Genomic DNA, 14,272 nt, shown 5'->3' on the forward strand with positions numbered 1-14,272 from the left:
GTGAGAAAACACAAGTGTGCAGAACTGGACTTACTCCTCTCTGGAGGATAAACTGGAGCTTTGTGTTTGTTTGTTTGTTTGTTTGTTTGTTTGTAGTCTGAAAAAAAAACAATTAAAATATTGATGTGGGAAATGAAAAGTATTTTGTCAAAAGAGAAAATTATAACCTTGTTTGCCTGTGTATCATTTGCACATTTTTACAAAAATTCAGCAACCAGTCTAGACATGCCTGTAATAAAAGCCATTGAGAATGAATGTGTATATTTTTGTCACTTGTTGATACAGTGTTAATGATCCCTTTCAGAAGTTTAGCTGTAGTGCACATGGTGGGGGAAGCCTAACTTAAAACAAAAAACACAGATACTGTATCACTGCTTCATCATTTCAAGCGCTTCTTCACACACTTAGTTTTTGTCCTGTTCTTAAGTTGGTGCCATATGTAGGCTGAAGGCCTAAAAAAAAGCTGTCCACAGTCACATGTAAAGGGCATCCTGCATTTACGTTTTACTTTACGTTTTGGCTTACACCCAGAACAGGATTTCTTCAAGGATGTTCCTGTCACGTGCTTCGCTAAGACTGTCGCTCCCATAAAAGTTCCCCCACAGCCGACACAGATGTAACTCATATTTTCTGCATGCTGAACACAGTGTCTTAAGAGATGCAGCTGGTGCTGGAAGGCTCGGCCGCACTGGCAGTGGTGTGAGCGACGGCCACGGTGAAGATAGCGGTGGCTAATGATGAGGGAAGGTTGTCGGAAGATGGCACCACACTGTCTGCAAGGGAGAGGAGCTTTGCAGCGCCAGCCCGTGTTCATGCGTTTCATCAACGCCACATCATGGCTGTCGTTTTCAAACATGGCTAAAATAGTCGGTGCTTCTAGGGAGTCAGGGTTGGAGGGTGTAGAATCTGGAGTTTTGTCAGTTGGGGATTCTGTGGTACTGTAAGATATGGCAGAGGATGCAGAGCATGTTGTAGCAGACTGTTGGCCAAGGAGGAAGGAGGAAGGACTGGACACATCAGCTTGGCCATCACAGAACTTTCCATTAACAGGCTGGACGTAAGCCTCTTGATGACTCAAGGGTAAAATGGCTTCTGGTCCATCCTTATTTGGCAGCAATGCTGGATTTTTAATAATGCACACTTTGGTGCTCACTACTGATGTGTGGACCTTGGTAACGTGGTTAAACAGAGCTTTCTCAGTGGTAAAAAAAGATTTACAGAGGTTACATACTTGGGGCATCGCCTCAGAACAAAAGAGGGACAAAGGAACCTTGCCCTTTTTGGGACAAGGGTGCTGATAGTAAAGAACCTCATTGGAGAAAACTTGTCCGCAGGTCTCACAAGAATACAAAGACATGTAATGTTCATTGAGCAACTTCTGGGTCGCAAAAAGCCCCTTGCACAAAAAACACTTATATTTGACTCTTACACCAGTGCAGTGCCGTAAATGGAGTTTCAATGATCTGAAAGGGCCTCTTCCACAGGACCCACACACTGATGCTTTCTTTGCATTGGCACCTTCAGTGGGGTATGTAGATTTTGGTTTGAAGTAAGAATCACTGGACTCATCAGTTGAACTTGAATCACCATCTGATTCTGGACTGACGGGACGTAAGCCAGCAGGTTTGGAGGGCTTCCCCTTCTCATCATCCGATTCTGAGGTTGATGATTCGTCTGTCTCCTCACTGTCTGTTTCGCCATTATCTTCATTCACTGTATACTGCACAGTGTTTCCAGATTTCCTTGGCTTTTTTGCTTTCCTTCTCCGAGGTCTCATTTTTAGGTCATGCGCTGCTGATTCTGCACTTTGAAGTACACTCGACTCATTAGAAATGTTCTTACTGTTGTGGTTTATGAGTGCAGAAATCAAAGGGGGGCTCTTGAAATGCTCCTCATACTTGCTCAGGTTCACATTCCTGAGAGACTGCACTTCTCGCAGAGGGGTGGTAAGTGTGCATTGTTCAGGAATGTAAAGGGGGACTTCAGGTAACAGCAGGTAATCTTGCAGTTGGGATGGGTGGATTTCAAATTGTGGCTGTGTATCATTATCTTGAAATTAATGTGAAATCATGCCACTCTTTGTTTGTCTGCCAGCCGTCAAATGTACAGAGCTGGTCAAGCGAAGCTCTGGATGGTCTACGAATATGAAAAAAACAAAAGAGACATAAATTAATATTAGGCAGTAAGTTGATTTTGCAGTTTTCAAAAAGCATTATGGCCTAGCCACACATGAGAAAGTATCAAACTTAAAATTCTGGTATACCAAGATGTTATACATGTCACAAATGTTATGCTTGTAACATTTGTTCACTGACAAAATAAAAAAAAAAGTCACTGTCGGAGACTTAAGACCCCTTCATATGAAATGTCCAGTCAGAGATACATATAGCACAGGGTAATACTGTGGTGCTATTGTTAGCTTCTTAATGCTAATACAGGCTAGACGGTGGAAATCATTGGGTAATACGTGTTAGACTAGTAGGATCGTCTCATTAACAATGAGTACTTTGGTCCTACTTTCACCCTAGTTATTTCCAGTCTTGTTGATTGTAATCTAAAATAAGCCCAAATTTAACCAGTACTAATGTATTGTTATTTATTTACATCACGATATTCTACTTAACATTATTTACAAATACAATGCCAAAGAAGTGCTACCGCTACAAGAGAACAAAACTTTCTAAAGCCTCCAAAATAGGAACTGAAGGTTAGTCCGTGTCAGTTACTGTGCCCACAAAGTATACAAACAGCTAACGTCAACGGTTACTTGTACGCAACTTTGGCGTTTGGGAGAATAAATGCCACTTTTCAGGTCTTGTGGCTGACACACACCTACCTTAACGAGTGACGAAAACATAGTTGTGGTTTGGAGGTTATAAAATGATGAACACCTTTAAAATCTGGGATGTAAAAATAGTATTATATTGATGATGGCCTCCACATTGCGAGCATCTTTACATCCACATCCGTTTTTCACCGGAAAAGAGAGGCATACATCTCCCAGGATGCATCAGTTTCCAACGCATAAAACTACTGAAAGTTTAGTAAGTTTTGTTTAACTAGCTGCGCGCAGTATTTCGCTGATAAATGTTGTAGATAAAATTGAATTAAAAGGTGTTCCATGATGCCCTCGGAAAAACATCAATACGCATAAAAGGTCAGTCTTCAATAGCAACATTCTTAAGAGGAACTACTCACCTCAAAACGGTGTTTCACAACGACTGAAATTATCAGACGTACTAAATTCGTTAGGTTTGTAAGAAAGTGATATTTTGACGGGCGGAGTTTCTCCAACATGTTGATATTGCAGAAGACCCCCAACGGGGGTAGCGCCGAGTGATAAAACAAGCGTTATGGCAGAAAGCGTCAATCAACATCAGCCACCGCCAGTCCCCTCATGATAAGTGTGAAACTGTAACAACTCTATTCCGTTTAAACGTAACGATTAGGGGAGAAAAGCTCAGGGTTACATTGTCAATTATTGTTCTGTACGTTTTCAATTACAAGGTTAAATTATCTTGAGATAGCCACTGCTAGGACTGGCTTCGTTCTGTTAGCTAGCTTGTGTTGACATCAGCCCAGCTGCTGTAGAGTACCAGACATCGACAGACTCGACATGTCCGAGTCGGGCCACAGTCAGCCTGGTATGTACGGGCAGGGACGCAGGAGGAGGAGGCGTCGCGGAGACAGAGATCCAGGACCACCGGGGCAGAATCTGTCCGGTCCCAGTCGGGATCGAGAATACCCACCGAGGGAACGAAGGGTAATACAAAAACGCTCCTCAAATTAGGAGGTGTAGGCTGTTTAGTCTTTGACTTTATAGTTACTCGGGTTGTTCTTTTCTCCTTAGGATGGGAGCGAGGATCCACCAGGCCAGTTCCTTCAAAAGACCCCCATCATTCTTGCCAAACCCCCAGGAGAAAGGGTCTGTTAAATGCCTACAGCTCCTTTTCCCATTTTACTTAAAATAAAACAACAATACTAACCACTTAACATTCTGACTTAATAGATGCTTACTTCTTTGAAATTCAGAATACCCAAAACTTGAGTTGCATTAAGAACATGGTCCTAAAAGCAGAGGTTGCATCTATTCTGCTCCTCCTCCCTGATTTGTTTTAGGCCAAGCCATCACAGCACGTACCTGTCAGTGGGGCCCCGGTCCTGGAGAAGCCTATCATGCTAATGAAAGCCAGAGATGATGCAGGGAAACCAGGTACGCCTCCTGAAGCAGCAGCTCAGCCCTCCGGTCCTGGATCCTCCAAGATGGAGAAGGAAGGGCAGCGACCAACTCAGCCTGTGTACCAGATCCAGAACAGAGGAATGGGAGCGTCTGCATCAAGCAGTGCTGTGGACCGTGAGTTGTTAGGGAATTCACTGAAGTTACTTTCATCTTTTCTAAACTTCAGTTAATGTGGAGTAATATAGATGAAATATGGATGTTTTAGGACCAACCACATGCAGCGAATAAAAAAGTGATTCTTGAATCTCTTTATAAAACTTCCAGCTATGGTTGGCCAGTCTAAACTCCTCCCACCAGAGAAGATGAAACACAGCATCAAGCTCGTGGATGATCAGATGAACTGGTGTGACAGTGCCATGGAAGTGAGTTGATGTTCAGTGAACTTAGTTGAATATGAAGCCTTCAAATTCATATTAACATTTCATTTATTTGTTGTGTTGCAGTATCTGCGGGATCAAACAGATATGCTAGTTGTTGGAGTCATTGGCTTGCAGGGAAGTGGGAAATCTACTGTCATGTCACTGTTATCCGCGAACACCCCTGAGGAAGATCAAAGGTAGGGTTGATCATAAAACCTATCATAAAATTACACTTTTAAACTGCATCATTATGAGAAACATCATTTTGCTTAAGTTCTAACTAATCAAATATATTGTACAGCAAGGCAACATATCAAATGGTAGAAGAAAATGGCTTTGGTCAGTGATGCCAAACTGAACAAAAATGAAACGACTCTGGACTCCCTTATATAAAAAAATCCATGTTTCTGACCTCTGTATTTTACTTTACAGCTGTGATCAGTACTCTCTCTGAACACACTGTGGCGATATATTACAACAACTTGCTTCTGGAGTCTAAGTGTTACAATTTAATCTGAAATTAACTTAAGCAAATTTTTGACCTGCCATATGAATAATCCTTACCGAGTGTGTTCAGGGACTATTTTTTTTGGATTGACGGCCTCTATAAACACCACCACGTTTGTCCTTCATATTCTTAGATAATAAAGATTTGGTTTTTTTTATGATCTGGTTTTCAGACTTTCTATACATGGATTAACTTCCTTCTTTGTTGTTGTATTGAATAAGCATGCTCCTGTTTTCACAGGGGTTATGTCTTCAGAGCCCAGACCCCAGAGATCAAAGAAAGAGGAGGAAACCAAAGCACAGGCATTGATTTCTTCATCACACAGGAGAGAGTAATCTTCTTGGACACTCAGGTGAGAATATATATATATATATATATATATATATATATATATATATATATATATATATATATATATATATATATATATATATATATATATATATATATAAAATATATATATTTTATAGAGGGACACATACTTTTTTATCAGTAGTACTCCTCAAAATCATAGTTTTTGGTTTGCAGTAACTTCTTAGAAATTGAAAGTGGACTTTTCTTTGCTCTTCATGATTTGATTTTTCAGCCAATGCTTAGCCCATCTATCTTGGACCACCTCATCAACAACGATCGCAAGTTGCCTCCTGAGTACAACCTCCCTCACACATATGTGGAGATGCAGGTCAGTGTAAGATCTGCAGATGAAATTCTTTGCTGATGTTCATTGGGTGTAGAATTATAGACTGCATTTGGCTTCTGGGTTTGGAAAAGTAAATCCAATTGACTTTTTGAACAACCAGCAGGGGGCAGAATCTTTCTGTATGGGCGTTAAAGACAATCAAGTTTTCTTCAGCACAGCATGTTTAAGATTAAAGTTTAACAGTAAAGGATGAAAGTTAACCAGTTTTTAGCTGTTCTGTACACACTTGCTCACACACATAGATACACACAATCCCATGTAATTGTTTTAATATTCTACGTTAAACCTCCCCCACAGTCTCTTCAGATTGCTGCCTTCTTGTTCACGGTGTGCCATGTAGTCATTGTAGTCCAAGACTGGTTCACAGATATAAACCTCTACAGGTAAGTATTTGATTATCTGCAAAGATTTCTGTGCTTTTCTTACTTACTTACTTACAGTATAAATGAAGCTTGTATCTGTCGGGATGACTCTCACTCAGAGGTCCCACAGGAATGTTCAGCATTTCATCTTGTATCTTGAGAGGATATTTGTCTTCTGCTTTTTCATTAGCTCAGTAATGTTAGTCCTGCAGTTTGTCTTGTGAGACAACAGACTTGTTGAGACTGACTGGCTGTATAGTAGCCAAATGTGTGTGATCACATTCACTTTTATCATAATCTCATTAGGATTCCTACACAACAAAAAATCGAACAAATCATCAACTCTTGCCCCTTAAAGCTTTCCTAGGAGTGTAGAACTCAAACCAAAAAAATAACACGCTCAGAAGTTACTTTACTTAACGTTTTACAAAGTTGAAAGTTCAGACTGTGATTAGAAATCAGTTGTTGAGTTTTAGGATGATAAGATCAACTACACTGGCTTGGAGAGCCCAAACCAGTGAATTAAACAGGAAAACAACTTGGGAAGCATAAGATGAGTCAAAACTCATTTTATGCTTCCCAAGTTGTTCTTAAAAGGCTAAAGCTGTGTCCCAAAGCATGTACTTCTGTACTTACACTCACTATTTTGAGTGCATAACTGTGTTCACACTGACAGTATGGAAAAACACAGTGCATTTTGGTTTCTAGCTGGCGCACCCAAAACGGTCAGAAAGTTGAGTTGTGAAATGCTGGACACTTTTCACACCCAATGGTTGCCATATTGGCTCTGTAGAGGAAAAGGCAGTAACAGATCAGACAGGAGTTGATGGATTTAATCAATGAAAAGCAGAAGAACACCTGTGAGCAGTTGTGAAAAGCGATCATAGTTTCTGGTAAGTGCAAAACCGCAGTGTTTGATTCAGGACAACAGTACCCTGTAAAATGTTATGTTCTGTTCCAGTAAGTGCAGAGTGTACGCAGTGTGTTTTATGTAAGTGTACTTACAGAAGTGTGCAATTTGGAACACAGCATTAAATCCTCCTATAATTCAGTGCTCACATTTACTTTTGAATAACTTGTATAACAGTTTCAATTATGCTCAGTTTGATTTCTTTCAGTATACCAGAGAGCAGATGCCATTGATAAATCCATGCAAACATAAAAACTATCAAGAAGGTGTACTGAAATATTTGCCTTACAGTCGTTAACACTGGTAGTTTTATGGTCTCATACTTAAAAGTTGACCTAAATGTGAGTGAGAGTGTAAGAGAGAGAGCTGAATGATAATTTATCAAAGTTGCTTAAATAAAGCATCTGATTTTTTTTTCTTTGTTTCTTTCTTCTGAATCTTTTTATTTATTTATTTTTTTAAAGAAGAAGTTTACATTTAGTGTTGAACACCAACAGTCATTGTGAGTCCCCTGGTCATTGGCCAAGAGCTGAATGTGGTTTTGTCCTGACAACACATTTGTGAAGCTGCCCCCTTGAAGTCTTTTAATGTTGTGCTGCAAGATATCACAGTACCTGCATCACAGTGGCTGCTGATCTTCTTTTCTCCTTGTTGATGCATTATGTAAAACATGCATTACTAACCACTGGAGCTTAGAGAAAATGCTGCTCTGTTCATTCATTGTGATTGTACCTATCTGTTGTTCTGTTAACAGAGGGTTGTAAGATAAACAACACAGGGTCAGCGTTGCTTAATTTCCTGATACATTTTTCAGTCATTACCCTGCATTGAACAACAGAGTGTAGAGTGGTGTTTATTCCTGGCTGATAAGATACCTCAGAGCTAACTTGTATATTATTTCTCTAATGGTAGTGGGCATTCATAGAGAAAGGCAAAAACCCATTCTGCAGCCAGCCTTAAGCAGATATTATATTGGTGTTACAGAAGCTTAATTCTGTGTCTTTAAATAGGTTTCTGCAGACTGCAGAAATGTTGAAACCCTCCACTCCATCTGCGAGCCATGACAGCACTGGCTCCTCAGGCACGGATGATGGAGCAGAGTACTACCCTCACATAGGTGACTTTTTAAATGCATACATAATTTTACAAACTGAGCATGCTTGATACACCAATATTGAAGAGTTTATTTTCTTTAATTTCTTCTGTCATTCAGTGTTTCTCCAGAACAAGGCCAGACGGGATGATTTCTGCCCAAGAAATCTAAAAAATATGCACATGGTGGTGGACAAATTGATGGCCCACTCTCATCTCAAATACAAAGGTTAAAAAACATTTTCTCTTTATAGGCGATGTAAATATACTCTGTTCTCATTTTGGGCAATTTTAGAGCAAACGCAGATAAAAAAAAATAGGATTAGTTTACATATTATTTTCAGTATTTTGGTTGAGAGGTTTGATTAACAAAACAGCTCCTTCATCTTCCTGCCACACCTGCACCCATCCTGTAACTTGTTTGTTTTCAGGTACCTTGTCCATGCTTGACTGCAACATCTTTCCTGGGTTAAGACAGGACTTCCTTCCAGCTGAAGTCAACATGTTCCTCCTTCCTATGCAGGAGAGCGACGGGGATGATAATCTGACTAAAGCAGGTTATTGTGAGTTTTTCTTAAAGTAAAGAAAAGAATAATTGACCTTCTCCGAAAAGCTAAAATAAAACTTGTATGATGTATAGGGTCTGGAACATACCCGCTCTTTTCTCTGCTCCCGGGCTACAGAGGACACCCTTCCTTCTCCACAATGGTTTCAAAACTGCGTAGCCAAATACTGGCCATGCCCCGCTGTCAGCTGTCACACACAATTCTCACTGAGAAGAACTGGTAAACATCACTCCTTCTTTAGCCAATGACATTTAGACTGTCAGTAGGGTTGAAAGGCAGGAAACACACATTAAGAGCTCTATAGCTTTAGATACAGGCAACTAAAGAAGAGGCCTGCAGGCACTTCTCAATGCAAAGCACTCCTTTCCCTACATCTTATTTCCCTGTCCTTAAAAGTAAATCTGCCCTAACCAAAACCTATACGCCTGTTGCAATTCAAGCAAAACAGTCTGCGTAGTATCTGTAGCTGGCATTGAGGATGACATTCCAGGCGTCTCTGAAGCTCTCGTAGTTTTTGTTTGTTGTTCGAGCAGTTAGTGTAGTGATGTCTGAAAACTCAGAGGGATTCAGAGACAAAGATGTCCTACATTTCAAGTTTGATATCACTTGGTGAGCTCTGTTGTTTATTGACTTGTTGTACTTTTCAGGTTTCACTACGCAGCACGTATCTGGGACGGGGTGAAGAAGTCCTCTGCACTCTCCGAATATAGCCGCCTGCTTAGCTAACATCTCAGCTGAACTGCTGAGCATTGAAACAGCTGGGCAAGCTTTAGCATCCCTTACGCTGGCCACACAAACAGGATCTGGCCTGAAAGAGGAGAGCAACAAATGCAGCCTGCTCCAGGAACAGGAGAGGCAGAACGCTGGTCAGAGGTTATGAGTTGGATATAATGCAAAATGGTTTTGCCCTTTGCAAAATCGAATGGGATCAGAGACTGTGGAACTGTTGGTGACCCGTGTTGTTAAGATGGTGACTCTTGCTTGAAGAAGGGTGCAAAGGTACAACAAAGCTGAATCCCATAGGAACAGCATTGTGAGGAGGAGAAAGAGTCAGTTTTCATGTTTAAGTAAGAATTATAATTTTTATTATTTTCAGGCTATAACTGACGTGTATATGATGTTTTAACTTGTCTGTTTCTTTAAAGTATCAATAAAAGAAGTAATAGTCACAGAAATGTTGAGTCTTTCACATGACTCAATTTGTATGCTATGAGGCTTTTCATGGCACTGTCTACAGGGTAAAGACTTTATTAAAACCATATTTCATACTTTTTTTGAATTCTGTCACAAGACATGGCATGACATAGAAGTTTGAATTACTGAATCTGAAACCTTTATGATGAAATATAAGTTGTGTTTTCCTGTCCCAGATCTCCAGTTTACCTATTGTAAAAGAAGAGAAGTTATAAAAGTTCAGTGTAAGTTTGAAGTAAAAGTTGAGCAAACACCAATCACAAAAGTAAACTATGAAAAACAAACTGGTAGCTCACCGAGCTCTAATGAACATCCATTGGTTTATATGGTTCATTTCCAGCATACACACCCTTTACTTCCCTAAATTGGTCTGAAAGGCAAATGTTTTCCCTTCTTTTGTTTCAGAGACCTTTGTTTAGCAGACGTGAATCCTTGGTGGTGACGTTATGACAGGTGAAACATTAACTCGGGACCCAGTTGATCCGAAGCGTATTTGCAATTTGGCTGGATAAGCAAAGGGGCCGCGTCGTCGACTTTTCTGCTTTCAACGGTTGAAACTTACTTTTGTGAACACTAACTTTATATTTTGTTCTTCTTGGCTGAAGCTATTGTTTCAAAAACAATCATCCATCATGTTATAAACTGATAATATCTGTGACCAATAAAATACGCGAACAGCCGTAACTGATACTGTAAGGAGGTCTATGGGTAAGACGGCAGCAGCGTTACGTTAAACATCAAATCAGACCCAACCAGTCATTTGCTGCCAACTAGTTAGGTCATATCTGGATTGGTAAATCAGCGTTTTCTAACACATGCATAAAACGTTATTTAGTTTGGTGCGAGACAACGTTCAAGAACAACTTTTAAAAACGGAAAAGGGGCAAAACTGCAGATAAAGGACCACACAAGATACAACGGGTACCTGTGGGCGCATGCGCAGTAAGACATCAATAAAAAAGAGTTAGGCTAAGCCAGTTATTGCTCTTTGTGTAACTATTAGTTGTCTCTTGGAGTTTAATATCCCAAACTGCAAAGGTCGTAGTCAGTTTCTTGAAATCGAAACTTTCTTTTTTAACGTTCACTTTTATTTCACCTGCCAAGTATGGCTGAAGGAGTGGTCTGAGGGCGAGGACAACTCCCTCTAAGAAGGGTATAATTGTGGCTGTCTGATCAAACGATACCTCACTGTCATCACAGCATCGCGACATGTATTTTCTCACCTTGGTCTTTGGGGTCGCGCTTCTGTCTGAAGGTACGTTTTGTTTCAGTTCCGTTGTCTGCCTTTGAACCACAGTTTCTTTCAGAAGTTGTGTTTGTGTTGATATTCGGCTGTGACATTGTTTCATTTGGGTCTGTATAGGGGAGACTGGGTATGGTTGTAACATTTTTTGCTTCAGCACCAGAGTTCTCAAACTTGAATGCAAAGTATCCACATTTGTTTACTACAAATGGCACTAATTCTAACTTGTGCAAGAATACCACAGATCTCACAAGTAAAGTCAAATACAAGCTGGTCCTTTGTTACAATCTACCCCATTACCAGGGTTGGTTGTAATACATGCCAGGGTAACTTGTAATAATTAGACAAAGAAGAAAAAACAGAGGTCAAAAAGAGGTTTATTGAAATAGAACAATCCAAAATAATGTCTCTCTCTGTTACTGACCCCCCCACTCCCATTTTTGTTGATGTACTTACAATTTACTAGTTCCAATGTGAATACTATTTGTATTCTTTTATCTTTTGGAGATGATGGTGAATTTATTTTGTATTTGGATTGTGTGTACTTACAGCCTACACCCTGAAGTGTCATTCATGTTCCCCGAGGCCCGGTGAAGCCTGCAATTTGGAAGAGGTGGAATGTCCTATGGGGGGTCAACAGTGTGGTACACTGAGTATCCTGTCTAATGCAGGTAAGTTGTTTCAACACTAATTCATGCTTAGTTATGCACAACTATGTTGCACTGTTCAAATTTGCAGTTTTCTTTTTTCAGGCATTGTGCAAACTACTGAAGTCTTGACAAAATCCTGCTTTTTCCCGAGTGAGTGTGTTGAAGGCTCTATCAACTTTGGACTGGCCAGAACTGAAATGAGAAGCAAGTGTTGCTCTACTGATCTCTGCAACGACGAATCCTTCAATGGTAACTAACTTTTGTTTTCTCTAGATTTTAAGATGCCCCCTCACATATAAGCTGTTTTATTGAATGAGGAGCTGGTGGAAAGAGATCAACATGCAACCACTATTCTCACATGACTGCAATTGATTCATTTTAGAATGCCATAATCCTGCTTACTATTCTGATGATGCAATGATACAAGTTTTATGTTCTTCCACTGTTCTATTATTGCATTTTAGATGTGATTGTTGAGGATTCCTGCATCAGATTATGAAACCTTGTCTTTTAGAGTGGTATGGTTAAAGAAACAAGACTCAAATTCTCAGACATGCAAAGAAAATTACGTTTCCCCCAGTCATGCTATTTAGACGCCCAGGGCATGATACCCCCAACCGTCACAGTGGAGGAAGACAACAGCAAAAAGATTGTGTGCATGAGCAAAAAAGAGGGAAAACATTTCAAAATACAAACTCGTAAAGTTATAACTTCCCAAACAAATGGACCCATCTGTGATCAAAGAATGTTAGGGTGAGGAAGAAAATGAGCTTTGGGTGATAACAGTCTGGTTTTTATAGCTCTAGTTGTGTCATGGCTTGATATTTTTTTCTAATTTAATAAAGTCTTGCAAGGAAGACAAGAAATAAAGCAGCATGTTGTGCTTTAAGGTAACCTTGGTTGGCTTACCATGAGGAAAAGATCTGCCTTGCTTGGAATATTTGTGAAACAATTACCAAAATTATTAAAGTAATTAATAACTCAAGTAATTAAAGATTGTTTTTTCTGTTTGCTCTATGTAAGTTTCAAATAAGATGTGCATTGGAAAATGTTAATGCTACTACAGATAAAAAACAGGTATAAAACGAAAAAACATGACTGTATAGAGCTACATTTAGGTGTAATTCTTTGCATAAGTAAATTTGAACAAGAGAAAAATATGGCTGTTTGGCAAGACATGAAGTGTATTTTTTCTGCAACCCACCAACCTAAAGAACCAACTTGAAGTTAATATTATACTGAGAGGATGGCGTGAATTTTAAGGTATTTAACCGGCGAGTTAAAAGACCATTTTCTCTCCTTTTGTACTGGCTAGCTAATTTGCCATTAATCTCTACACATATCTCTTTAATAAATATTCCATATCCAATACATTCAAATTGCCCTTTATCTTGGTGTTTTTTCTCCTCTTCCCCTTCCTCCGCTTTCTTATCTCTGCGCCTTAAGGGTAAGTCCTTTTTTGCATTTTGCCTTCAACTACCTGCACTTTGGATTTGCAGTGCACACTGCACGGCATGAGGCACAGACACTTAGTTCACTTATGCCTTGGGCCAGCTCTGCTGGTGTGTCCAAACTAATAACATGGCATGCATAATTCTTGATTTTTGATGAAAAAGCTGTCATTCCAATTTTTTCCCCAGCAACTGCCATTGCACCCAGACCCAACGGTAAGAAGTGTTACGCCTGCACAGCACCAGGGCACTGCACTGAAATTCTTGACTGTCTGGGGACTGAGGATCACTGCGTCTCATCCGCAAGTAAAAGTCTTCTAACAAAGCATTATTTCATCTGCTCATGGTGTGATGTGCGATTGATTAGAGGTGACAACCTAAACATTGTTTTCTTCTTCACAGTGAAAGTTGGAGATGAAACACTCACCATGAAGGGCTGTGCCTCTGAGCAGATTTGTGTGAATCCCGTATCACAGATTACAGGATCTATTGATGGAGGGATCGACTGCTGTAAGGGACACCTCTGCAACAGTGCCAGTGGCGCAGGAGCCATCTTCCCCCTGCTGCTGGCACCACTTTTCACTTCTGTCATGTTTTAACATGAAGCAGAGTTATCACTGCTCATGTTGTCAATCCTTGGTTTTGATTTCCGTTTGTTCAGTTTCACAGTTCAACTGCTTCATTCTATTATTCATAGCTGTTACTTCAACAATTGACAACATTTTATCTTCCTTCTGTTGCTGTGTTAGGTTAAAAAAGGAGGGAGTGAGACTATATATTAAACTTTATTATAGTGTCCCGAGCACCCTCTAAGGGCATTGTCCGCCTGTTAAGATAAGTGCTGAATAAAAAGAAATGATTAAAAGCTGAAATAAATAAGTTGTTGGAACCTAAAACATGTCTTTGTTGTATTCTTGTGAATGTTCCTTTTTTAAACTCTAAAAATGTCTAATGTATGACATTTGTGCCCCAACCAACAAAGACTCTAAGATTTTAA

General features: G+C 39.9%; 2 protein-coding genes and 1 long non-coding RNA gene across 4 annotated transcripts; 2 read left to right on the top strand and 1 right to left on the bottom strand.

Moving 5' to 3' along the window:
- Positions 1–153: 153 nt before the first annotated feature.
- Positions 154–2,999, bottom strand: LOC141800468 (uncharacterized). The gene is made up of 2 exons (XR_012599339.1): positions 2,837–2,999; positions 154–2,136 (listed from the first exon to the last, which is right to left on the bottom strand). It is a non-coding gene; the product is annotated as an uncharacterized LOC141800468 (long non-coding RNA).
- A 180-nt stretch (positions 3,000–3,179) lies between these two features.
- Positions 3,180–9,952, top strand: smg9 (SMG9 nonsense mediated mRNA decay factor). Of its 2 annotated transcripts, none has more exons than XM_074682988.1 (13): positions 3,180–3,763; positions 3,851–3,925; positions 4,120–4,354; positions 4,505–4,602; positions 4,684–4,796; positions 5,348–5,459; positions 5,694–5,789; positions 6,105–6,190; positions 8,090–8,196; positions 8,293–8,400; positions 8,603–8,734; positions 8,812–8,956; positions 9,385–9,952. In XM_074682988.1, exons 1-13 carry the CDS (start codon positions 3,617–3,619, stop codon positions 9,461–9,463), a joined length of 1,533 nt encoding a protein of 510 aa, XP_074539089.1. In that variant the 5' UTR covers positions 3,180–3,616; the 3' UTR covers positions 9,464–9,952. The 2 variants fall into 2 exon arrangements, with proteins under 2 accessions (XP_074539089.1, XP_074539090.1); XM_074682989.1 differs by having other exon boundaries at positions 8,603–8,728; positions 9,385–9,927.
- A 1,036-nt stretch (positions 9,953–10,988) lies between these two features.
- negaly6 (neuromast-expressed gpi-anchored lymphocyte antigen 6) lies at positions 10,989–13,874 on the top strand. Its single transcript, XM_074683199.1, has 5 exons — positions 10,989–11,186; positions 11,726–11,845; positions 11,927–12,073; positions 13,465–13,581; positions 13,678–13,874. The coding sequence occupies exons 1-5, from the start codon at positions 11,141–11,143 to the stop codon at positions 13,872–13,874; spliced, it is 627 nt and encodes a 208-aa protein (XP_074539300.1). The 5' UTR covers positions 10,989–11,140.
- The last annotated feature ends 398 nt before the right edge of the window (positions 13,875–14,272 follow it).

The sequence above is a fragment of the Halichoeres trimaculatus genome, unplaced genomic scaffold, assembly GCF_033239565.1.
Source record: "Halichoeres trimaculatus isolate MK-OKI-2021-1 unplaced genomic scaffold, fHalTri1.1 fHalTri1_scaffold_12, whole genome shotgun sequence".
NCBI classification, from domain to species: Eukaryota; Metazoa; Chordata; class Actinopteri; order Labriformes; family Labridae; genus Halichoeres; species Halichoeres trimaculatus.